Raw genomic sequence first — 24,377 nt, 5'->3', positions numbered from 1 at the left:
GTACTGTGGAACAGGTAGCTTATTTTGGAAGAAAAATTGAACATGACAATGACAGCTGATGTGTGATAGATTTTTGCCCTTTGGAATCAAAGGAGTCAAGTAAATGTACAGGGGAGTCATTTTAGAGTAAAGAGGTTAAAATGATGTGTGGACTCAAGCAAGATCTTAAGTAACTAATAACATGTCTGTTTCTACTTCTTTTTAAAAATCATGATGTCAGATGTTGAAGTCAGAATGAAACTCTTAAATACCATCAGACACAAATGGTACAATGGGTCATCCATCATAAGACCATTTTCCTGCCAGCCTTCCTCCCTCCTCCCCAAACCAGGGTTTCTATTTCACATTCTTGCCAAAAATATTCAGCCTTAAACCACTGGAGTGATCTGCCTGACATCCTGAGCATCAAGACCGAGGAGGAGGTTTTATCTGGCTGTGTTACAGTGTTTTTGGTCTATTTCCAGTCCCGCTGACATTCCAGACATCACTGTTTAGTTCTGACTCTGCAAACGAACACCTAATTAATCAGCTAAAATGCATGAGACCTACAGCATTCATGAACAAAAGTATAAATATTTTTATAGCACTTATTTGATCATAGTGGCTGCTCCCTCTCAGAGCATGCAAGGTTAACTTTAAAGTTTTTCTGTAATTCCCATTGCATTTGTGTTTTGCTTTAAAGTTCTAAAGAAGAAAGTAGGTTAGGAACTCAACCCAGGGCATTGAAGTTTTGTTATCTGGTGTCTATTATATGGGCTGAAGATTAAAGCAGCTTGATATAGTAGAGCTTCTCAGTGTCTGCAGGCGGTAGAGAGTGAAGGTGTGGTCAGAATGCACTCTGACCCAGTGTGCACATCATGCGCTACAGAATATCGCTCACATTCAGTCTAGAATACACTTCTCTGGCAGAAGGCATATGGGGGATAGAAATGTATTCATTTCAAACTTTCTTGTCCAAATCAGATTAGGAAATTGGAGTTTGACATCACCAAAAAGAACATATAAGCGATCACTTAGGTGAACCCAGCACTTTAGTTTGAAGAATTTAAGTTTGGGCTCCAAAGCCAGATATTCTGGGTTCGAATCCTTTCTCTGGCCCTGGACAGGTTGTCTTTGTTCCCTCACAAGGTTGAAATGAAGATTCAGTGAATCTGTGTGAATAAAGCGTTTGGAATATTCTGCAGCACAGAGTATGAATGCTCAGTAAACACTGGCTGTCACTGCTGCTAACTGTTTTCAGTACTTCCAGAAATGGAAATGTAGATCTAGAACAAATTGCCAAACAAAAATGCTACAAATAGTCTTTTGTCTTTAATGCAAATTTTTATCTTCGTAATTCTGGCTGTCCATTGCCTCCCTCTACCCTCGACCCTGGCCAATTATTACGTCTCCCTAGCTAACAATTTTATCACAATAAAGAAATATATAGATAAATATGGGAAAACACAAAATGAGTGGAATAAATTTTCGATTAGGATTTATTCAGAATCCATGTCAAAGTTCAAAACGAAGCCTAAAATGAATTAGGTGTATATTAGTACCCAACCCACAGAATTCTCTTTGGTTTTCCTAGGGTTAAAAATTTGTGGGTATCACTTTTTAGTATGCGAAAGAGCATTATTTTTAGCAGCATAATAATAATGTGCAACACTCCAGTTTCTGAAAGTTATAACTGGAGTGTGTGCTCATAGCAAACTGACAGTTCAGAAGATCATACAATACAGAGAGCCGCCCTCATGCTCTCATGGGGTGACCCCTAGTGTGTTTGAAATGTATAATTGTGCAGGTCTATTTTAGAGACATACTTTTTTGATAACATTTGAATCCTGCATATTTTACCAATGTATTTTTCACATGAAACATCACAAACATTTTTTCAGGATATTTTTGGGGGGTGGGTAATTAGGTTTATTTATTTATTTTTAATAGAGGTGCTGGGGATTGAACCCAGGACCTCATGCATGCTAGGCATACCCTCTACCACTGAGCTAAACCCTGCCCCCCATTTTTTCAGGATTTAAGAGACAATGTCATAGTTTTGATACTGGGATTTGATGATCTGTGAAATTCTTTTTAATTTTGATAGTTTGAGTTTCATGTAGTTAACATTTTTTTTTCATGGAATTAAGCAGTTAAGAGGAAATGAGTTTCTGTTCTCACAGAAACCTCAGGGGAAAAAATGTTAATTCTTTCTGTAAATCAATTGGATTGTTTTGGTTTGAGAAGTGGGTTAATATTTCTTTTCATCCTTTCCTTTATCCCTCTGGAGAGAGGAAGGAGGAGAAAGAAAATTCTAGACAAATGACTTGCAGTGACAAATACTCTAAAAATATATAACTGTCTCTGAGCAAAAAACAAACAAAACTATAACAGTGGAATTTAACTGCCTGCCGCATGATTTATAGGAAACTCATCTCTCGTACTCAAGTAAAAGAACTGCTTTTTAAATCAGCTTCCATATTTGCACTCTTCGGTATCTTGGGCTTGCTAAAAAAATTTGTGAACTTGAAGTCATTCCCATAACTGTGAAAGCAATTTTGTAGACAGAGATCTGAGCCAAAGTGAAACCAGGGAAAATAAAATCTTTATGAAATACCATTTCTAGTTAGTTTCTTAGCTCAAATCTTACATCATTTACTTGACCTCATACCTTTTTTTAATCACAGTTTTCTTTTAATTAATGCTACAAGAGCATCAGATGACCCAAACCAAATGTTTCTGGAGCTCCATCGTGTACGATGGCATGATGCAGAGGAAGTCAGCTGACGTGGAGGTCGGAGGAGCTGACTTCTGGTACCAGCTGTGCAGGAACTTGTAGTGCACTTGAGGGGAGTTTGGGCTGCCATGTCCTCCTGTATCATGAGAGGGTGGAATTAGGTTTTTCAGCAGAATTATTTTATAAAAGTAGCTCTTCACCAGGCTGCCCATCAGATTCATTGAGGGAACTTTTTTCCCCCCAAAATTCGTCGGTTTTCTGCTGGCACCCACTGCTACCACCATGCAATCGGGAGACCCATTCAGGCCCTATTTCAGGGAAGTATTGTTGGAATAAACAACCTTAAAGCAAGTCTGGGGTCCAAAGCATCATGAATAGTTTTGTGTTTGGAGTTCCTGTGAAGAAAGTACATAATTTTTATCAGATTCTCAAAAGCAATAGCTGACCCTCAGAAAGACTGAAATTACAGATCTAGCATATCTGTTACAGACCTTGGGGAAGAGCACTTCAGCCCTGAGGAAAATCATTTACAAAGATTTAAAGTCTGTCCACCACCTTTGTGAGCCCTTTAGTTCACGCTTGTTTGAAAATCTTCCTCTTTTACACTGACGTTTTATCATTTTAAATGGGTATTAGTGAAATAAACATGCGCTCTAGAAAAAGATGCAAGTTTACTTTGACACTTACAGTCCCAGTGAATCCTGAAGTGTACAGTTCATTTCTGGCTAAAGCATGGAGGTTGATGGTTTTTGAGAACAGACATGTCTTTATGTTCCTGGATGTCCAGTCATAAACAATGAAGGGAATTGTTGGTACGGGATGATGGTTACAGCTCTTTGTTCTTCCTCCAATCAGCGAGTCATTCATATCTCACTGAAGATGTTTAAAGTCTACCCTGTCCCCATCTCTGTTCAGGTCAATTGATAGCTCTACATTCATTGTCAACTGTATGCAAAGCGTGGTCCTGAAACAGAGATATAGTGTGGTCTAAGCCTTGAAGATACTCTACTCCAGTAGGGAAGCCAAGACACATATACTAGAAATATGAATGATAACCCTTGACAGTCCATGTTAGCCACCAAATAAGGTAAAAGCAAAAGTTCTTGAAGAGTTCAGCTGCAATCAGGTCTCTCTGAAATTTAGGGAGGAGATGAGCTTAGGGTGGAGAGGACGACCTTGACTGTATCTGGAAGGACACGGAGCATATCTGCTCAAGCCAACTTCAGTTAGTGCAGCTTGTCAGTGTGGGTTTTCTGGGTCAAGCCTTGGGATAGTGTGTAACTAAATGTGGGTGAGGTTTCAGTGAAGGAGAATCTGACTCTTAATCCACTCTAGCATTTTAATTTTTAAGTACCCACTTTTAGATATATTCATGACAGCTGTCTGGTATGTTCCCAGGAAAATATTTAAATGGCCCTAGAAATTATAACACTGTGGCTCTTACCGTTTAGTGACTTTAGGTTGGTGGCCACATGCATTGACATTTAGAGTTCTGAGAGGTGAGCCTACAAACAAAGGGATTGTCCTTTCTCCTCCATCAAAGTTACATACTTCCATCCAAAAGTAATGTGTACCAAGTAAAGAAGGTGCTCCTACATGAATAATCTCTACGGTCTATTCCCCAGACCAACATGTGGTGTGGAAAGGGTGAATTCGTGCTCGAGCTCTTTCTCTTATGGAAAAACTAGAAGTATTATTTTACTTCCCTTTGAATTCTGAGTTATACTTCGGGAAAATGTCTAAATGATTGAATGACCTTCATAATGATTCAGAAATTTCAGTCCCACCTCTTGACAAGTAAGCTAAATGTTCTTTAAAAATCAAATCAGAATGTTTAACTGAAAATTTGTCACAATAACCCGATTAACTGATCACACTGTTCATAGTTGTGTTTTCGGAAAGCACTTGGCATTATTAAAAAAAAAACAAAACAAAACGAGTTAGCATGCCAGAAGAATTGGAATACATAAATAGAGGAACTTTTAAAATCCATGTTAGTATGTTTTTAGCAATGATTTTTCTAATTTAGAAACACATTGCTATATGCTAACAATGAATACCCATGCTAGGTGGATAAATATCATAGAGGAAACTGGAGAAGATGATCTCTTTGAAAACTCCAGCTCTGTTGTTCATTGCTTTTTTTAAATATAAAATAGTTTGCTTTAGCACTTCTAAAGTCAAAAACGTAAAAAAAATTTTCGTTTTAAGTTATTCATTTTCCATTATAGTTTGCCTTAGCTAGTAGCATAATTATCCATATATCAAGTGCTAAGTGTATTTTAGAATTAATACTTTGAGAGTGCTCTTATTTTCCAGAACACTGAGATTTCTGTCACTTGCTGTCTTTTGGTTATCACTAATCTGGTCAAATCGTAAAATGAAGCTCATGCTTCATTGGCATTTATGGCCATTGTAAATTTGAGTTAATGACCAAACACTGTACAGTTGCCCACTCCCTGGTTAACTAACTCCCCAGTGGTACCTGCAGAAACCATTGCCCCCTGATGGGAGTTTTGAGCAGCCAGGCCAGAGGACCAGAATTCTGAAGGTGTTTGGCAATTACTCATGTTGTTTTACCCATATTGTTTGGGTAGCATTAACTGTTGGTTATGGACTTCTCCCATTAGTGGTCCAGGGCTGTTACCTAAAACCACCAGTGAATTGGAATCCATATGGTCCTAGTTGATGGACTGAAACCAGAGAGAAGTCTTGTTTTCAGCAATCAGGTTTAGACTGATTAATTGACTGGTTCCCAATCCTGGCTGCACATTGGAATCACTTGCAGAGCTTTTAAAAACGACTCATACCTGGGCCCACGTGCAGATAGTTCATTGTGTCTGTATTTTTAAAGCCCCACCCCGACCCAGCTGATTGTAAAGGGGAGCCAGGGCTGAGACCATTGAATTTTGTTGGCCACTTTATGTTTGGCTTTCTTGGCGGCATGTTTCCTGTGTTTTACTTGAGCCTGGAGTTGTTGTCAGAGTCTTATGCTGGTACATGTGTCTTATGTGTGCCCTCTAACCACAGTGAGCATTTATCAAGATCAGACAGGTGTTTCTGGGTCACCAAGAGCAGCGAGAGTTTCAGCACCATCTGAAAACCGTTTTCTGGCAACAAAGGTGACAAATTTCCTCTGATCCAATGAGTAAGAACTAGTTTAACATTGAATATTGTCCTTTGCCTTGCTAGTTAGTCTTAACAGAATTCCTGTGACCTTCCTGTGACCTGTTGAATTACACAGGCACATACTAAAATCTTTCCATTGTCCAGCACAGTTGAAAGCACCGAAGAATTCCCAAGATAAGGGGCGGACTCGAGGAGCTCACAGCCTCCCAGAGAGACACAGGTGAAACCCAGGAAACAGGGCAGGCTGCGTTCTGGTCTGGACAGTAAGTGCTGCAGAACAGTGAGGGAAAAAGATCTCTGTAGAATGGTATCATAGGAGAACGACTATAGAGGACATAGAAATGGTGCCAAGCCTTGAGCAGAATTCTACTGGCAAAGGTAAAGGAAGCTGAAATTTTAGGCTTGTAGGACACTCTAGGACGGAAGGGCACAGGAGTGGGGGTAATTAAGTCACCAGACCACTCTGATTGAGGAGAGGGTAAGAGTCGTTTAGCAGTTAAGCTGCCCTGATGAGAAGCTGTCCATGTTCACTATGAAGAACCCTCAGATGCCTGCATGACAGGGTGGACCTTGAGTGGAGAAGCTTTAAAAAGTCCTAGTTTACAAAACTAAGTTCTGGTGAAGAGGAGTGTTTGCCTCTGGATAAGGGCAGGAGGTGGGAAGCATGGATTCACTGAGTTATCAGAAATGTTCTGTATCTGAATGAGGGAGGCGCTAACACAGGCATGTACGTTTACCAACATTCATCAAACTCTATACTTAAATTCTGTTCATTTTATTGCATATAAATTATACCTCACTTTTAAAATATTTTAAAGCCGTATTTAGAAAGAAAGAGAACCTATGAATTAAAAGACTTAAAAACCACTGTATGCTATATGCAGTGGGAATACAGAACTGGGGTTCTGATTCAAATATTCAATACAAAAATGTTAAGAGGTCATGGGAGAAATTTGAATACCTGACCAGATAAGCGATGACTTTAAATTATCTTTTTTTAGGTTTGATAGTTTTAGCTTTATAATTATTTTCTTAGAGTTCTTTCATTTAGGAATATATACTAAAATATTAATGAATGAAAGTGATAGAATCTCCAGCCTTTGCTTCAAAATACTCTAGTGTGAGTGGGTGGAGGAAGTAGAGACGAGACCAGATTAGTTGAGCATTATTGTAGCTAGTGATGAAAACACAGGAGTGTATTATACTGTTGTCTACTTTTGTGCATGTTTAAGGTTTCAGTAACGATGAAAACTAATCATGTGTTAGCATTTTAAGAATCATTGTTGATTCTTGAATGGGGATATACTTTAGTGAAAGTGTTCTTTAGAAGTATTCTGGCACCTAGGGATTAACTGTTGAGACTCCTCAAGGTTACTGCAGTAATTTCAAAGTAATGATGCATGGAGTTGGAGAAGGAGGCATGAAGACAAATGCCCTGCTTTGTTTATTTTACTCCAACTGAGTCAAAGTCATTTGAGACATTTCTCGTTTGCTGTTAGGAAGACACACCAGGTTGTGGGGGCACTGGATGTTATTTTGAGGGCTGGATTCAGTACTCTGTGTGCTGAGAAGCGGGGTGGGTTTGGGAAGGAGTCACCTGAGGGGCTCCCCATGCCTGTGGAACTAGAGGAGGAAACACTGTGCTGTTGATTCATGGACAAAGTGCCATTCGTGGGATCAGGAGACGTGTGTTCTAGTCCAGCTCTGTGGCCTCAGACAAGTCCCTGGCATTCGGAATTCTTAGCTTGGAAATAGGAACATTAAAATTTAGATGCTGATACCTCACTTTGAACATTTTGTGTCCTTCCACCTTTTCTTTTTTTATTAGACTGTCGTTCTTTTAAACCACTAGTTTCCAAAGTAGGCCACCTGCATCAGAGCCTCATGTGGATGGGTCAGTGGGGGATATCAGAAACGCCCGTCACTGCGCCCCCTAGCCCAGACTCTCAGAATGATTTTCTGGCAGCAGGTTCCTGGAAATCTTCATTTTAACAAAAATCCCAGGTGATTCTTAGGAACCATGGAGTTTGAAGAGAAGAGTTTTTGAGCTTCATAGTTCTTTTACTTCTGGTTGTCTTGAAATACAGTCAGTCCTTAACTTTCTGTTCTTCTCAGAATCTAAGGGATTTCAAAGCTTTATTTTAAAAGATAGAAAATTGTGATCAAATTCTTACCACATGACATTTTGGATAGATTTAAATTTTTGTTTGTATTATTAGGTTTATAATGCATAATTTAGTAAATAATAGAGACATAAGAAAAAATTATAACAACCTATAATTCTTTCAGCTTTAGAATCAATTTTTTTAGGGTTTTTTTTTTTTTTTCTGTTGGGGAGGTAATTGGGTTTATTTATTATTTATTTATTTCTATGGAGGTACTGGGGATTGAACCCAGGACCTCGTGCATGTTAAGCATGCACTCTACCACTGAGCTACACCTACTTTTTCAGCTTTAGAAAAGCACTGTTAAACAGATTTGCTGTATATCCTGCCAGACTTTTTCTAATATGTATACATACAAATATAATATTTACAAAAATAGGTGTATTTTCTCCATACTATTTTATAGCCTATGTTGAAAACTCACTAACACATGATCTCTTCTTTCTGTGTTAATAAATGCCCACCTACATCAACATTTTTAATGGCTGAACTAAATTCCTTTGTATAAATGTACCAGAGCCTATTTCACCGTGGTGTGAAATCTGCCTGTTTTTACTGTTTTACACATGGAAGCGATAAACATTTTTTTGGGTTTTTTTGTACATCCTTAGGGGAAATTTTCTAGAAATCATATTGCTTAGCCATAGAGTTTTTAAATTCATTTTTAAAAGGTGATTTTTGAACACAGTTAGTCAATATTCACTATAGAAGAGAATGGCAAATACAGAGAAAAGTTAAAATTACCAGAATTTCCAGGTAACTTTCACTCCCTCTCTCTCTCTCTCTATATATATATATATATATTTAATAGGATCATACCATACATAGAATTTTATTATCTACTTTTCTCATTTAACCATAGATTGTAAACACCTGTCCATGTCAGTCACATTGAAAATTCTGTGCTATACCTATATACGTGAATTACCTGGTAGTAGTTAATCCAATTTTTCTGTTTCATCAGTGAACAAATATTAAACACCTAGCATATGCAAAAGCAACCTAGAAGATGTGAGAGAAACAAAGTTGATTAAACGTGCGGCACCCTCAAAATATTTAGACTCAAAGGGAATCTGAGACCATCACACGAGTCAGCTAGTACCTTGTATTGTAGATCTTACAAGAGAGTCTTAAAGGTGGGCTGTGAGAGTTGAGAGAAAGGAGAGTTAATTTCGGGTAAGGGGGTGAGGAGGTGAAGGGGGGGCTTGGCTGTGAGAGTGGGGAAGGAGGAGCATCACCGGGTAGGAGAGAATAAGGCAGGCGTGTGCTGTTGGCAAATAAGAGACCCCACCTTCTACACCGGGGGGAGTTCCATCTATAGAGATGCAGCCCACACCCCAAAAAGGACCGCAGGCCTAGTGGAAAATAAACTTGGAGAGGTCAGTTGGTGCCAAGTGTAGATGGTGTAGAATGTCTGGCTAAGTGGCGTGGACTACGTTTCCTGAGCAGCGGGGAGCTTTTTAGCTTTTTCAGGTTATGTTTCAGCTGGAGTTAGGATGGGGTTTGAGCTGAGTGGGAATTCTTCTCTGCAGAAGAACGGGAGAGGGGGAATAGTGAAGGAAGAGGGACAGGCAGGATGCTGTGCTGGGGCCCAGACCCAGGCGAGGTGGCGGTGCCAGAACAGGGAGAAGAGGGGCACTGTGAAGCTAGAACGACTGATCTGGAAGTGGTCGTGAAGGGAAAGGTGCAGAGTCAAGAATGCCTTGGGGGTTTGACTCCGGGTGGCTTGGATAGTAGTGCCAATTATGCAAAAAGAAAACACCAGAGAAGTACTTAAGAAAATGATGAGTTGCAAGAATCTTTTTTTTTTTTAACCTTTTAGCCTGTTTTATCTGGTCCAAGCATCACACGCTTCTACACCCTTCTCCTTCCTGGCAGGCAGTAACTTGGAATGCACCTGCAAGTGTGGGAGCCTTCAGTCAGGAGGACTCTTGAACCCTCGAACACCCCGGGATGAGCTAGAGGTGAGGACCACGGAAGGGAAGCCCATCAGCTGCCAGGATGCCTTCCCTGCTCAGGAGAGCACGCCGTCTCCAGTGAACCTGACCGACGACCAGATGGCCGCTGGCCTCTACGGTAACTCTCTTTACTCACAGCCCTTCTCAGCATCAGCATTCTAGGACCAGCCTTGCCAGCATTCCCATGTAATGCCAGTGTGTCTTATAAACTGACCTGGAAGAACAATCACACTGTTGTTAGGCAGGTGGGCCTAGAATATCTTTAAATTAAGATTGTGGAAGAAAGTCCTACAGTCTCCTTAAGAAAACTCATCTGATGTTGTGAATTATAAACTTTTTCAAACAACATTTCACTCTTTCATAGTCCGGCAGGCAGAAATTTTTTTCGAGGTTATCTCAACTGAAAAAAAAAAACCCGCTAATAATAATCCCTATCTTAGTGCCTAGATGGTTTTTTAGGGTCAAGCAAGTGAGACACGGCATCACTTGATTAACAGTAAAGCCTGACACAGATGCTGGTCGTCACTGCTTTTGTTATGTCTGGAACGACTGGTGGACTTTTTTTTCCCGTTAAAGAATGTTATTAATGGAACTTTGAATTATTTTCTTTGCACACACACAATTTTCCAGTGGATTTTGGGCACGTTTCTCATAGATACATGCCAAGATCTGTATTTACATGAATAAAAAAATGTCCATGAAGAAAGCGTACTTATTCACTTAACTTTTACGGGCGTGAGTTACATTCATTTTGGTCACCGTGATTCACTTTCTCACAGTATGCACAAATAATGAAAGCGCGCTGAAGTCCATCATGAAGAAGAAAGATGGCAACAGAGACTCAAATGGAGCGAAAAAGAATCTTCAGTTTGTCGGCATTAATGGAGGGTAAGGAAGGATGGTAATGCTAGTGGTTATACGTGGTCTGTCTGTTTTCTTTGCCTCCTGCCTGCTCGAGTCGTGTTAAAAGGTGCCTGGTCTGGGCTGCTGCCTCATCTGGGTGATGGACGATTCCCTCCTCAGAAGGGTGCATGTGGTCTTCTTTTCTCTCTTCTTGCTGTCTTTAAGGATAGATCCCTCTTGAAAGGATAGCTGATGAAGCTGAGTGATTTACATCTCGCCTCTGGTCTGAAACAAATGGTCTCCAACAAAAGCGGCAGCAGCAGGCTCCCCGCTCTGTTGGACAGCTTGTACTTACCTGTGTCAGAACTCAGCAACAGACAGAGACTGAGCGCATCACTCCCTGGGCCAGTGGTAGCCACCCACCCTCCAGAATAGGGAGTTGTTTCGCTTAGTCTCCGTGTTTACAAACAAAATTGTAGGGCCTTTCACCTGAAGAGTAACCTCACCATGCCATCAGTTCTTTTCTAAACAGAATGTGTGTTAGTTGTTAATTCTTTCTCTTTTAATTGGCGCAGGTAAATAGGTAAGCCTGTTTGTCCTCCTACAGTTGAATCAAAGCAGTTAATCTGTTAATACACAGCCTCAACAAGAAAGCAACAGTGCAGTTAGCTGAGATAATATTGATAGTAAAGTGTACCACACAAAGATTTAACTTAGTGCCTGTTTTCCAGATCTTTTTATTGAGTAATGTGGCCCACGTTTTTAGAGGGCACGCACCCAGAAGAACAATTGGTTACCTACATAATCTGTTCACCTTGACACTAAGAGAATTAATGGAACAAAATAGGAAGAATGAAAGGGAGGAAGAAAAGGATCAGGAAAAATGAACAGCTGCAGACCTGGTTTCCATAAAATAAGTTTCCTTTTATTTGTACTAAGCCAGAGGTGCTATAGATACGCACATACACTATATATAAAATCTTTTCTGAAAGTGGTATACGATGCCAATTGGCAACCTAGGTTATCCCTTTTGAGAACCCATTGACAACCACCAGAGTTCTTAGAAGACTTTATTCCAAACTTCGGAGTACAGGGTCTAAAACCACTGGTGAAATTTCTGGAGTCAGTTAGCAACTTTACCTTGATAAAAATTTCTGTCACTGGGTCTTTATGGGCACACCTCGCATCTCCTGAACTCCCAATTGCCACCTAGGTATGAAACAACTTCAAGTGATGATTCCAGCTCAGATGAAAGCTCTTCTTCCGAGTCAGATGACGAATGTGATGTCACTGAGTATCCTCCTGAGGAAGAGGAGGAGGAAGAGGAGGACGAAGACAGTCGGGGGATGGCGGAAGGGCACCATGCAGTTAATGCTGAAGGTTTCACGTCCACCAGGGTGGAAGATGAAATGCAGGTTCCAGAATGTGAACCTGAGAAGGTGGAAATCAGAGAGAGGTGTGGTACATTCCCCTCCCCTCCCCTCCCCCTTCACACGTTTGACGTACTTTGGCCTGGAATTGGCCAGCTAGGAGATTGTGCAGTTGTATCTATAACTTTGGTCTCTCCAATCTCCAAAGAAGAGCTAAACTTTACGTTCCTCAGAAGTATGTACATCTTGTCATGATACTAATAAATACAGATGCATAAATGGTAACTCCTGGATCTCTTATGGTAGTAAAGAGAAGGGCCTGATAGCTGTTCACCTTTGGTTCTTTAACCATTTGCTACCTAAGTTTATATGTGGGGTCACCATCCACCTAACTGTTAAGCTCCACTAAAGTTTACATGGTTTGAACAACCCATCTTATATTTAAAGGCACGAATTAGAACTTTTTTGCCATCAGCATCTTGCACATTTTAAAGTTCCAGTTTTATCATTAGCCATTTATCCTCGTTCAGGTGTCAGTGCTGTTATTACAGGATCATTGTGTGTGAGAGGAACAATTCTTGGCCTCAACCAAAGATCACATTTACTATAAAGATGATGTAACCCGTCGCATGTTCGTATTTTGTTGCTCCCTGAGTGATGAGGGACACCATGAGAATGGATTTGGGAATACCATAAAGAACAGCTGAAATATCAAATAAACACTCTGGTTGGCTGAAACAGGTACCTGAAAGTGTAGTCGATTGTGAAAACTTAGCAAGTATGAAATTGATGCTTATAAAACAGAGATAATAGAACAGATGGAAGTTTCAGTATGGTTTTTAACCATGTAAAGTATAAATAGAACATTTCAGAAAACTTACCTCTATTTAATCTGGCAAAGAAAGTTTCTTGCATTAACACAAGGTAAGTGTCTTTAGTTTGTATTTCCAAGTATTTCAAATGTCTCAATATCTTGACATCTGTTGCCTTTTTTTTAACAGCTTTATTGAGGTATAATTTACATACCATATGTCCCCTGACTTTTAAGTTGATATTTTCATATGGGTTAAAAAACATTTCCTGAATCATCAGATGTGATTCCAGATGTGTGATTTACTGGTCAGCATAGTGGGTATGTGGTAATTCAGACCTCTTCAACCCCTGAAGACTAAAAATATTTTTAGAACTTAGAACTTAGACTAAACTTAGCACAAAAGCAGCAAAAAAAAAACCTCCAAATATTATTCCATAGTACCACACAGGCCGTGGGGTGAAGCCGAAAGCTACCCTTGTGGAAAGACCCAAGCGCTGGCTGGAAGCGTTGGCTCTGTGTGGTAACATCAGCCCTCGGGTGCCTGGACTACCACCAGGCAAGCCCCTAGCACCACCACGGCCTGCTGAGGCTGCCTTGGGACCTCTTGTCTTGTAAAGGGTTCTGGAGTTTGAGGTAAAGATGCCTTTCTTTTTGTGGCCCGTCACAAGCTCTCTTTCTTTTATTTTTTCCCCCCTTTAGATATGAATTAAGTGAAAAGATGTTGTCTGCATGCAACTTGCTGAAAAACAATATAAATGACCCCAAAGCTTTGACCAGCAAGGATATGGTGAGTCTGACCTGCAGATGCTGTCCCCTGTCGGCACAGAGCGCCTGAGCAGACACCACCCTTAAGGCATCTCTAGCCTGCCCCTGAGCTGCTGTTGCCTGCATGCTTTCCCCCAAGACTATTTCTGGCATGTGTGGGCAGAGTGAGCACGTGTGCCCTGCTCGCTGGACCGCACTGTGAACATTTCCCTCAGGCCCAACTTCATACATCCTTTCTCCACCCTGTACTTTTCCTGGGGGTGGTGCATCTGCAAGGCATATACTTGCATGTGGAAGGGAGGGCTAATTGTAGTCATTCGTCATCTTTCTACATGTTCTGCTGTTTACAGAACCTTGTGATCCGGGGAGCAGAGTCCTGGAATTTTTTGTTCTTTAAGTTAGCCTGTGTTTTCAAAAGAAACCTATGTGGGCCGAGGTCAACATTCCTTTTAGTTATGAAACTGCATATTATGTTCTGATGTGGGATACAGGCGGGCACTATTTTTAAACCTAGAAATAACTGCGCTTGTCATCTTCTCACAGTTTTGAGAGATTCAGAAGCAAACAGCAGAGAGGTCGATGGTTGCTTTAGGGAGCATGAATGCACAACATAGGACAGGTAGATGTTTCCTTGGCAATGGTGAATTTCATGTCGTTGCCAAGTATGTTGCTCTCCCATGCACTGGTAGTGTTTAGATGTGCAAGCTTCTTTCATAGGACGGACCAGCCTTCTGGTTGACAGCTCTGTTCAGTGCATTTAGAAAGTGTAGTATCTTATGTTTGTCTAGGTGGTCATGTGCATTTGAGTCTTTGTATATTGGTGGTAGATTTAATATGAAGTTTTATGCTGAATGATTAAAGTCCGCAGCTAGTGAGAAAGTTGATTCATAGGTCTCACAAGATTATAGACTTACGAAACCAAAATGTGGGGACCAGAAGGGACTTACGCAATTATTTAATGCTAGAAAGACAAATAGTTTCCCTTGTACAATGAGCACAGTCTGAGGAAGAATTGGTGATGGCTGTCACCGGCCTGGGAAGTGTGTGGGTGGTGTGTCCCTGAGGCTCCTCTATTCTGGTTCATCCTGCTTTAACTGAGGCACTGAAGATTCCAAGTCTTGTCTGGACTGTCAACTATCAGTTAGTACTGGGGCTAGATTATACCTTTCTTGAGTACTGGTCCATGTTGTGTTTATCTGACCCGGCTAAATCATATTACCTTATTGTATAGCTTCTTTTTTTAAAATTGTGATATTGTCTCAAATTTGTTTCTATTGCTATAGAAACAAATTTATCAGAGCCAGCTGAGTCTTGACATTCAAACACATGGCAGTGATGCTTACAGAAGGAAGTACTAAATGAAGTCCCTGGCCTGGGGGGACATGGAACTACGTGCTGGACTCCATCAGTATAGACTAAGTGCCTGTCTGTGCCTTGGTCACAAATAGTAAAACCAGGAAAGGTCACTGTAGTGTTAATATTTCCCACTAGATTTAACCTGAACTTAAAACTGATGCTTTCAGACCCCAGATTTTATAGCCATAATACATTTTTTCTTTTATCTTCCCCAAAATACTAGGTTACATGGTCCTCAGGGAGGACTGTACATTTCAGCAGCCTTAGTTGTTAATCATAGTGTTGGGCGCACACTCCATGATTAGTACATATTTTTGTTAATTGAATATTTATGCAGTGAAGAGGTGTTTAAAGTACTGTCCTGTGAAAAGTAGCAGACTTGTGAATGGTGAATGGTCACAGTGCCAGGGCCATGTGACCGTATCAGGACACTGAATATGTAGCTTTCACAGAGTTCGACACCCAGATAACATAACTTCCCTTCCTTCTGTGTGAGGAATCTGAAGAAATTGAAATCTGAATATGCGAAAGAGTGAGCAGGAAAAAAGAAAAATTAGATGAACTCTTTCCTGGCCAGGACCCTTCTCATCCAGTGTCCCTAACTATCACGGAATGGGCTCCACCTGAATAATCACTAGCAGGAAGGTGGAGAGATGGGTGTTCTACAGTCCCACTTCCACCTTTTCTATAGGAAAAAGACTGCATGGGTTCTGGTGCTTTTGACATAAGCTTTCTGTCTTTCTTGATATATTTTTAAACCTGTAAAGAGCAAGCAAAGCATGAATGAATGATAGACTCATATAAAAAGCATTGTGGTTTTCCCCATCACCAGCAGTGGCTCTGCACAGGCTACATTGAACTTCATGTCCAAGTTTGACTTGATGAAACAAGTTCATGTGTCCACAGCCTAAGGGAAGGCAGGTGGGGCTGATGGTCAGATGCAGATGATCCTAATGAGAAAAGTAATTTGTTCCAGGCCTGTTTTTTAATTCCCTCTCCGTCGTTGAACATTTGCATTTGGGATTGGAGTAGGAATTGGGTTGGCTGCATGGTTATGGCCTCCCAGCCTGGTGCCATGGAGATGTTGAAAGAGTTGAGGTTGGTCTGGATAGGAAGGAAGCACCATAATTAAGAGTGTTAAGTAATTTCTTCTGTCCTCATTGCTATGAAAATCATTGCAAGGCCAACATAACCCACATAACATAAATAGCTCAGTAGTAAATGGATCCAGGCCTAAGTGGTTTACATGTATTGCCTCATTTGTCCTCGTCACAAACACTGTGATCATCACAAACACTGTGAAGGAAAGATATTTTTATTATCGCCATTTTGTAGATGAGGAAACTGAGGCACAGCATAAGTGTCTTCCCCAGTTAGCAGAGCCAGAATTTGAACTTTGGTGGCATAACTCTTGTATAGTACTATATGACTTGTTTTATAGAAGTTAGAATATGAGTGTGATTTAAAATTAGGAGTGATATTTCTGTTTGGCATTTGAGGCTTCACTTCAGGCTCTGGGTTTCATTAGTCTTTTTTTTTTTTTTCTTTTGAGAGCAAATTCTAACTGCACACCCTTTGACTATAAAAGGCCTGGCTTCTCGGGCTTTCAGAAAGGTCTATAAATAGAAGAACTAATGGCTGATTGCTCGGTGTTTTGGCAGAGATTCTGTCTGAACACTCTCCAGCACGAGTGGTTCCGTGTGTCCAGTCAGAAGTCCGCCATCCCGGCCATGGTGGGGGACTACATAGCCGCCTTTGAGGCCATCTCCCCCGACGTCCTGCGTCACATCATCAACATGGCGGACGGCAACGGCAACACGGCCCTCCATTACAGTGTGTCCCACTCCAACTTTGAGATTGTGAAGCTGCTCCTGGACGCTGGTACGTGGGCTGTCCCGGTCTCCTCACCAGCACTCAGTTGTGACTCGTCTCGAAGGAGCTGGGTGATCCACTCCTCACTCCTGTGACCATCCTAAAATCCTTTTCATTGCTTTTCCCCGTGATGTGGCAAGAATCTCATCCGTGAGGCATTCATGGGAGGCCTGAAGTTTAACACAAGAGGGTGACACGATCCCACGTCTGTTTTGAAGGAAGGTTTTGAGGATATTCTTGCCGCAGTCCAGTTGCATTCAAATGAGGTGTGTCCCTGGTGACAGACAGGACTCATGTTCCCTCCTGCACTGAATCATGCAGGCTTGGTGGTTCACTCTCAGGGGGCAGAATGCTACTCCTAGGGCCAGAGTCACAGCTTTGGTGTTTGCAGGCTGCTTGTCTTTGCTGCCTGACTCCTCTCCAGCAGCCTTGCAGAGCTGAGCCGTCAGTCAGGATGGGGACCAAGCAAAGCCACTGTAACAGATTGTGATAGAATTATCACCATTCCCACCAAAATACACCATTACTGGGAATCAGCATAGAGCAAAGAAAGTGTTATTCTTATATCCAAGCCATAGTAATGAGAACAGTGAAAATTCTTGTTTATAATTGAAACTTCCCATTCCAGGATATGGTCAATGGATGTATTAAACATGGAGCAAGTGGTGGTACATAGATGGATCCCCTTGAGAATTAGTGAGCTTTCAACATTCTGTTCAGATGGAACAGCCCTGTGATAGATTTAGTCCCCAGATCACTTCTTTTATTTATTTTGAAATCGATACTTTTATGTCTAGTATGTGACTGATACAGAATGTACAGTACCACAGTCTAACTAATGGGAACATAATGTGAACATCTGATTTAGAATTTGTGATAAAATTGTCCAGTTTTCCTATACTGCTTCTTGACCCAGCTGTCCAATTTTTTCTGCTCTGTTTCGGTGATGTTGGATTAATGCAGAAAAGAAACCAGATTTACCTTTTTTTCTCTTCTAAGTTTGCTTGTTCCTAGTATAGAGGCCAAGTTAGGATAAAACTGCTTCCATCTTACAAGAAGGAATTCCAAGCCTCCTTCCCTTCAGACTTTCCAGACTATAAACAGAGCTGATGATACTATCAGCCCGAGTCACTGGTTAGACAGGGAAGTGGATAATATCCAGGAAAGCTAAGAACAGGATTTCAGGGTTGCTCCTGAAAGAAACAGTTTAATCTGCTCTTGGAAAATTTGCATGGACATGATAATTTGGTAAGTTAAATGATTTTAATTCCATTGTTGGATGGCTTTGCTTCATCACTTTTCTGGATTTACTTCACTTTTTACTACTCCCCATTATAGACTGAGATAGTGGCTCCATAAAGTGTGTTTGTGAATCTAGGATACCGCAGCGTCAGCGAGGATCTGAGCACCAGAGACACGGAGGAGCCTCCGTGTCTGCTCACCCACTTCTCCATCAGACAGCTTTTTTTCCCCCCTTTTCTATGTTAAAAAAATATACACTATTGTAAATACCATTATGTCCCTAGTATGCAGTTGTCTTAGAACTCAGTTTCCACCGGACGGCTACCGTCTCTTCTCACTCCTGCTGATGGAAACATCCTAAGCACTTTAATTATACTTGATCACGCATAAAAAAGCTGCTTTCCTGCACTCTCCATTCCTTTCATTTTTTTAGAAAGTGCTGAAGGAATTTAAAAATGCCTGGAGGCTAATTTAGCCCCCAGGACTCTGTAAGAATTCTAAAACTAGAAAAGGTCTGGTTTATTGGGTCTTGGAGTCCCGGCAGTTCCTGAGGTTTAGTTGCAGTTGCTCTCAGACCATTTCCTAGAGCTGAGTGTCATGTGACTGGAAATCTGCTTCCAAGGGCCCAAACGAGTCAGAGCAGCACACTCAGGGTCTTGGGTGAGCAGTGGTCTGTGAGTGCACACCACCATGGCCAGTGTTCCCTGCATGTGCCTTTACAAATCCTTCTTCCCACTGGAGCACTCACCGCCTTGTTCACTCCAGAACAGTGATCTCCTAGATACAGATTAATGTCTAGATCTCACATTATTGTTTATTCTTCAAAGCAACCATTACTTAGACCAGCCTCCCAGACCGCCAAGCTGTTGGAGTTCAACCACCAGTTGCAAACAAAAGTGCTGTGAAAGTTTAATGTCATTTCTGTTGCTTCTGGCCTCATGAAATAGAAAGAAAAATTTTTTTCTTTGGTTTGATATGAAAACATCTCTCTCATTTCCTTCTGAGCCACTGTGGGACTTTGCCTGAAGCCATTTCTCTGGGCTCTTCCAAGCTCTATACCTTCAGTTCATGGGGACAGCTGATGCTGTTCGGAGATGGCTCCTCCCTACAGAGACTCCTGTCTTTGCAGATGTGTGTAATGTGGATCACCAGAATAGGGCAGGGTATACCCCGATCATGTTGGCTGCCCTCGCCGCCGTGGAAGCAGAGAAGGACATGCGGGTTGTGGAAGAACTCTTTGGCTGTGGGGACGTGAATGCCAAGGCCAGCCAGGTGAGCGCACTTGCTGCAGCGTGTGTGCTGGATAACACAGCTCTGACCCTCACAGGTGCCCCCGCCGTGCACCCTGAGCCCAGTCCACGTGGCCACCCGGTGGTCCTTGAGGACTAAGTACACCAGTGAAACACGGGCTTCACTGCACATTGGGAACTTCTCCTCCTTTGCCTTGCATTGCCTCTGCTTGGTGGCTTCTTGACTGTCTCCATGCAGTACTGTCTTCATGCCAGGCAGACTGCCCCTCGTCCAGATGTGTTCACACTTGACTTGTAACGATCCCCTGAACATTTCCAGGTCCTTGCTATCCTCAGACAGATCCTCCAAGCTAAAGGGAAAAATTGACTCATTACTTTATAACCTGACTTAATAGCTCATAGCTCACGAGAAACTAGTTTCTCCGTGCCTGCCACCACCCAGCCGCCAGTGATTCCACGTCCACTTTTCCCCTGTCATCACACTTCCTCCTCCCCTCCCCCCAGGATAGCCCCATGGACTTCTGAAGTCCGCTGTCATTTCTTCCCACAGGCAGGACAGACGGCCCTCATGCTGGCAGTCAGTCATGGGCGGATAGACATGGTGAAGGGCCTGCTGGCCTGTGGGGCTGACGTCAATATCCAGGACGACGAGGGCTCCACCGCCCTGATGTGTGCCAGCGAGCATGGGCACGTGGAGATCGTCAAGCTGCTGCTGGCCCAGCCAGGCTGCAACGGCCACTTGGAGGACAATGTAAGCTGCCTCTGTGGGACCTCCATGCCAGGGGCCGCAGGGGCACAGGGAGGGCATTCTGTGAGTGCTGCTTGATGGAGGAGTGAGCAGATTCTCCTACATTCTCCTCAGGGATTTGTATTGCCATCCAGGCCACTTCCCTTCACAGCCCAGCTTGGCAGCATTTACTGGGTGCAAACTAGTACTCCCATTAACTGAAGCCAAGGGCAGAAAGATGAATAGGCCTGACCCTGGAATTCGTAAAGGAAGAAGGTGATGCGCATGTATGAGGACCAGCGTCCAAAGGGAGATAAGAGAATTTTACAATACAGAGTCACAGTCAGCGTGAGCAGCTGCTCAGTGCACCAGGAAGAGAGGGTTAGGTCTCGGTCCATCTGAAAACCCTTCAGTGGGGCCCATCAGAGAGAGTAATTTGTCTCGTCTCATCACCTTCTTTTGAGCACATCTTCCCACTCCTTTTCCAGCTGTTCGCATCATCGTCACCCTAATCTCCTTCCTCTCCCACTTCCCAGGCTGTCCCATCCCAGACAGCCTCTTGAGTGGGAAACATTTGAGGGAAAGCTGCTGCTTCTGGGTGTCTCCAGACCAAAGGGGTGGAGTACCGATAGGTCAAGACACAGGAACTAACATTTGGGTGGTGACATGGTTCCGAGGTCCAAAGGTCCCAGAGGCCGGGCAGGGTTGGTTCTGTTTTTCAGAGTTTATCTCTGTGGAGCACAGGTTTGAAACGGAGCTTTCATCAGCTCGAAACACCAGAGGGTTAGAGGGAAGACATCCTCCTTTGTGCCGAACCTCAGATCCCAGTGGGCCCACACCAGCAGGAAGAGCAAGTCAGTGCAGGAATTTACTGGCACGACGGACTGACTGGCTTCTGCGGCTGCAGTGGCCTCCCCAGGAGCATGAGCTGCGGTTGCACCAGGCTCCCCACACCTCTCCTGCAGCGGGGTCCATCTCCAGCTGTCTTTCCTTGGGGACAGTCTGTCATGTGCCCTGTTTTTGTTTGTTTGCTTTTACTTCTACTCTCTTCCAGCAAATAGCAGCTTGTAGATAGAGTAATAAGAGGCCACTGAGCCACAGTGACTTCCTGAAATCCTGGTCACCTCAGTCTGTTGTCTGCCTCCTTATTCTTAAAGGAAAAGGAGGACATCCCACCGGCCTCTGGAAGAAGAGTAACTCCCAGAGTTCACAGAGCAGGAGGGAAGACCATGAGGTTCAAACCACACACAAGTTGTTTCCTGCTGCTGGTGACCAGAAAGAAATACTTTTTCTAAGACTAGACAGAAAATACGTTGTGCTGGTTTTTTTGTTGGTTTTTTTTTTGTCATTTTAATAGCATTATTACTTTTGATTGAGATACAGTGGCTGTACAATATGCTGTTTTTTGTCCTTATGTATCTTTATATCCATTTAAATTCCTCCAACTTAATGGAAATCAAACATTTAGCTGAAAATAAATTTTCCCTCGTATTTCCATAAGATACATTTCTGCAAGTCAGCAGGATTCAGTGCTTCCACATAGATGTGACCTGTTGCCTTCTGTAGGGGTGCTTAGGGCTGTAGGATTAGCTCCCTCCTCAGGAGGAAAGTTAAGAGATCCTTGGCAAACTGCAGGGCATCAAAGTATACACCATGTTCCTTGACTGCTCCTTAGCAAGTGTAAGGAAAAAAAGACACTAAATTATGTTTCTGCCCCCGACCTCCTGCTGCCCCCTGCTGGAGGGCAGGGTAGTTTAATTAGAGTTTGTCGTGGGCAGTGGGCTTCTGCTGAGGCTCCATGGTGTGCAGATCTACAAGCTGAGCATGTGAGGCAATGACAGAGGGGATGGGGTGATTTCTCTTCTTGACTGAGGGCAGGGTGGGGGCTGTGCCTCTATCGTCCTTGTGTCCTTCAGGCTTAGCACCTCCAGGTCCAGAAAAGTTTCCCAAAGGACTTAACAAATGGCTAGACTGGAAAACCTTATCTAATTGAGAAAGTCTTGAGTTGTTGCCTTTTGGCAGCCTGGAAGTTTGAGAAACCCAACCTGGTCTTGTTCTTTTCATCTCATCTTAAGGATGGCAGCACCGCGCTCTCAATAGCCCTGGAAGCAGGACACAAGGACATCGCCGTTCTTCTGTACGCCCACGTCAACTTCGCCAAAGCCCAGTCTCCGGTCAGTGTCGTGCACCTGGCGTTTGTGAACAGGCTGAAAGCCACCAGACTAGTGGGCCCCCTTCCTCGGGGAGTTGACAGGAGATGCAGGTTTTATGGTGATTCTGAAAATCAAAGTTTTAGTCTGGAACCTAAGAGTTCATCATTTTTGTCCCACCCAGAAGGCCAAGAGTGCTAATGGTTAGTGCAGCAGAGGCTGGACGCCTGCTCGTCCTCACACCCTCACAGGAAGGGTTTATTCTGGGCAGAATTATCCAAATGGCACATCCTGAGCCCATAAATGCATTTCACCACCTTCCTGGCATTTTTCCTTAAGCAGACAGTGAGCAGCAGCCTGTGGTCCCAGAGTCCACTCTTAGCGGGAAGCTGGCTTCCCAGGACAGCTGGACACAGCACTGCTGAGCCCATCTGGCCCCAGAGCTGTTCCCGCTAGTGGACCTGTGTGCTGTGTTCCAGCTCTCCTCACTCTGGCTCATGGGTGGTGATCAGCTGTGATGGACGGAGTTCCCATGTCATAGAGGACACATCTGCCTGAGGTCACTTATTAACCCCCAGTTTTTTTCCTTTCCTGGTCTCTAGGGCACCCCTAGGCTTGGAAGGAAGACATCTCCTGGGCCCACCCACCGAGGTTCATTTGATTGATTATGTGCAAATAGCCGTCCATACACATGCCACCATTTAGCTGCTAACTGTTCCTGTTGGGGTGACAGATACTGAATGTACATTGTGCCTGAGCTCACCAGCAAACAGAACGCGTAGAGTCGAGGGCTGACGGCTGGAGCTGTCACAGCGGAAGCGAGCCAGCCGGAGATTGCTTGCTGGGCACACACCGCCTCCCTCCTGGCCACATTCCCTCTGTGTAGGGCACACTTGCTGTTGGGTCATTGCTCCGTTATGTACACTTGTAGGAAATTGTAACCTGAGCTGAGAAGGCAGCTTCTGTTGCTTCTCTCCACCCTCCACCTCTGCTGAGAAGTGTCAGGTTCTCACTGACACGGTGTTTTTAAATTTTTCCACAAGTATTTATATTTACGGAATGTGGAACCATTAAAAAGCTCTTTGACAATTCCATTCCAGGATGGTTTTGTTGATTTTTTTTTTTTCGTCTTTATGATTTTAAAGTAAGGAAGTCGAGATGACTTTGATCATCAATTGGGCCTGCTCTGGTAGGTTTCTGGTTTAAAAATAAAAGAAAGTCTGAAACTTAGGACAGGAAGTCTTTTTGGTTGGTTTTATCTTGGTGGATGTATTGTATGACTTTTTATATAAAGGGTATCTATATAAAATTGATGCAGTATTTTCAACTTTTATATTCTATAGTAATTAAAGACATGATGAATGACATGTAACGTTACCATATTTTTATTAATAATTGCACAGCTCTGTATCTAATGACAAAGGTTGACTTGTGTTAGAGGAATTGGCCATATATTTGCCTCTAGAGAAACCTAGTGTAGTTCTCCATGTATTTATGGATTCCTTTATCCCATGTCACATTTACTTTGGTCTTATATGTATTTAAATGTTTGAAGTGCCTTAGACTCTTGCCATATTTTCAGAATAAAATTTCATTAAGCTCTTTTGCTTGTCCCTGCTTCATCTCTGACAGCTGTCTGCCCGTATCCTATTGACTTACAGCAGTGGCAGCAAAGGCTGATGGATGGAGCACGCAGGGAGGGTGAGTGCCTGGTCCACTGGTCTTGGGCTCTGACAAGAGGAGACGTCTTCTGAGAGCACTACTCCGTTTCCAGCTCTGCTCATTACTCAGGTTGCACGTCATGAGTCTGAAATTTAAGACCTTATTAGGCAAACAGTTCGTCAGACAGGTAACCTCCAAGTTAACCCCAGTGAGCTAACTGTTCTCAGGTGCAGAAGCACACTGGCCCTTGACTCTGATTGGTGGGAGGCGGGGTGCAGCTGCTGGGGGACTGGTGGAAACCTGCAGTGACGAAAGGAAAGATGAAGCCAGACAGACGTTTTATTTCAGTGTGCTGTTG

General features: G+C 42.8%; 1 protein-coding gene across 9 annotated transcripts in view; it reads left to right on the top strand.

Annotated features, from left to right (window-relative positions):
* The window catches only part of KANK1 (KN motif and ankyrin repeat domains 1), a 203,995-nt gene extending 180,035 nt beyond the window's left edge, over positions 1–23,960 (top strand). For all 9 annotated transcript variants that reach the window (XM_072959510.1, XM_072959509.1, XM_072959513.1 and 6 more), the window contains 9 exons: positions 9,889–10,086; positions 10,748–10,856; positions 12,025–12,267; positions 13,695–13,782; positions 16,778–16,997; positions 19,360–19,502; positions 20,031–20,231; positions 22,283–22,381; positions 22,960–23,960. In XM_072959510.1, coding sequence (XP_072815611.1) covers positions 9,889–10,086; positions 10,748–10,856; positions 12,025–12,267; positions 13,695–13,782; positions 16,778–16,997; positions 19,360–19,502; positions 20,031–20,231; positions 22,283–22,381; positions 22,960–23,022 — 1,364 coding nt within the window. In that variant the 3' untranslated portion in view covers positions 23,023–23,960. The remainder of the gene's footprint in view (positions 1–9,888; positions 10,087–10,747; positions 10,857–12,024; positions 12,268–13,694; positions 13,783–16,777; positions 16,998–19,359; positions 19,503–20,030; positions 20,232–22,282; positions 22,382–22,959) is intronic.
* The last annotated feature ends 417 nt before the right edge of the window (positions 23,961–24,377 follow it).

This window comes from Vicugna pacos, chromosome 4 (genome assembly GCF_048564905.1).
Source record: "Vicugna pacos chromosome 4, VicPac4, whole genome shotgun sequence".
NCBI lineage: Eukaryota > Metazoa > Chordata > Mammalia > Artiodactyla > Camelidae > Vicugna > Vicugna pacos.
This window is presented reverse-complemented; position numbering and strand designations above follow the sequence as displayed.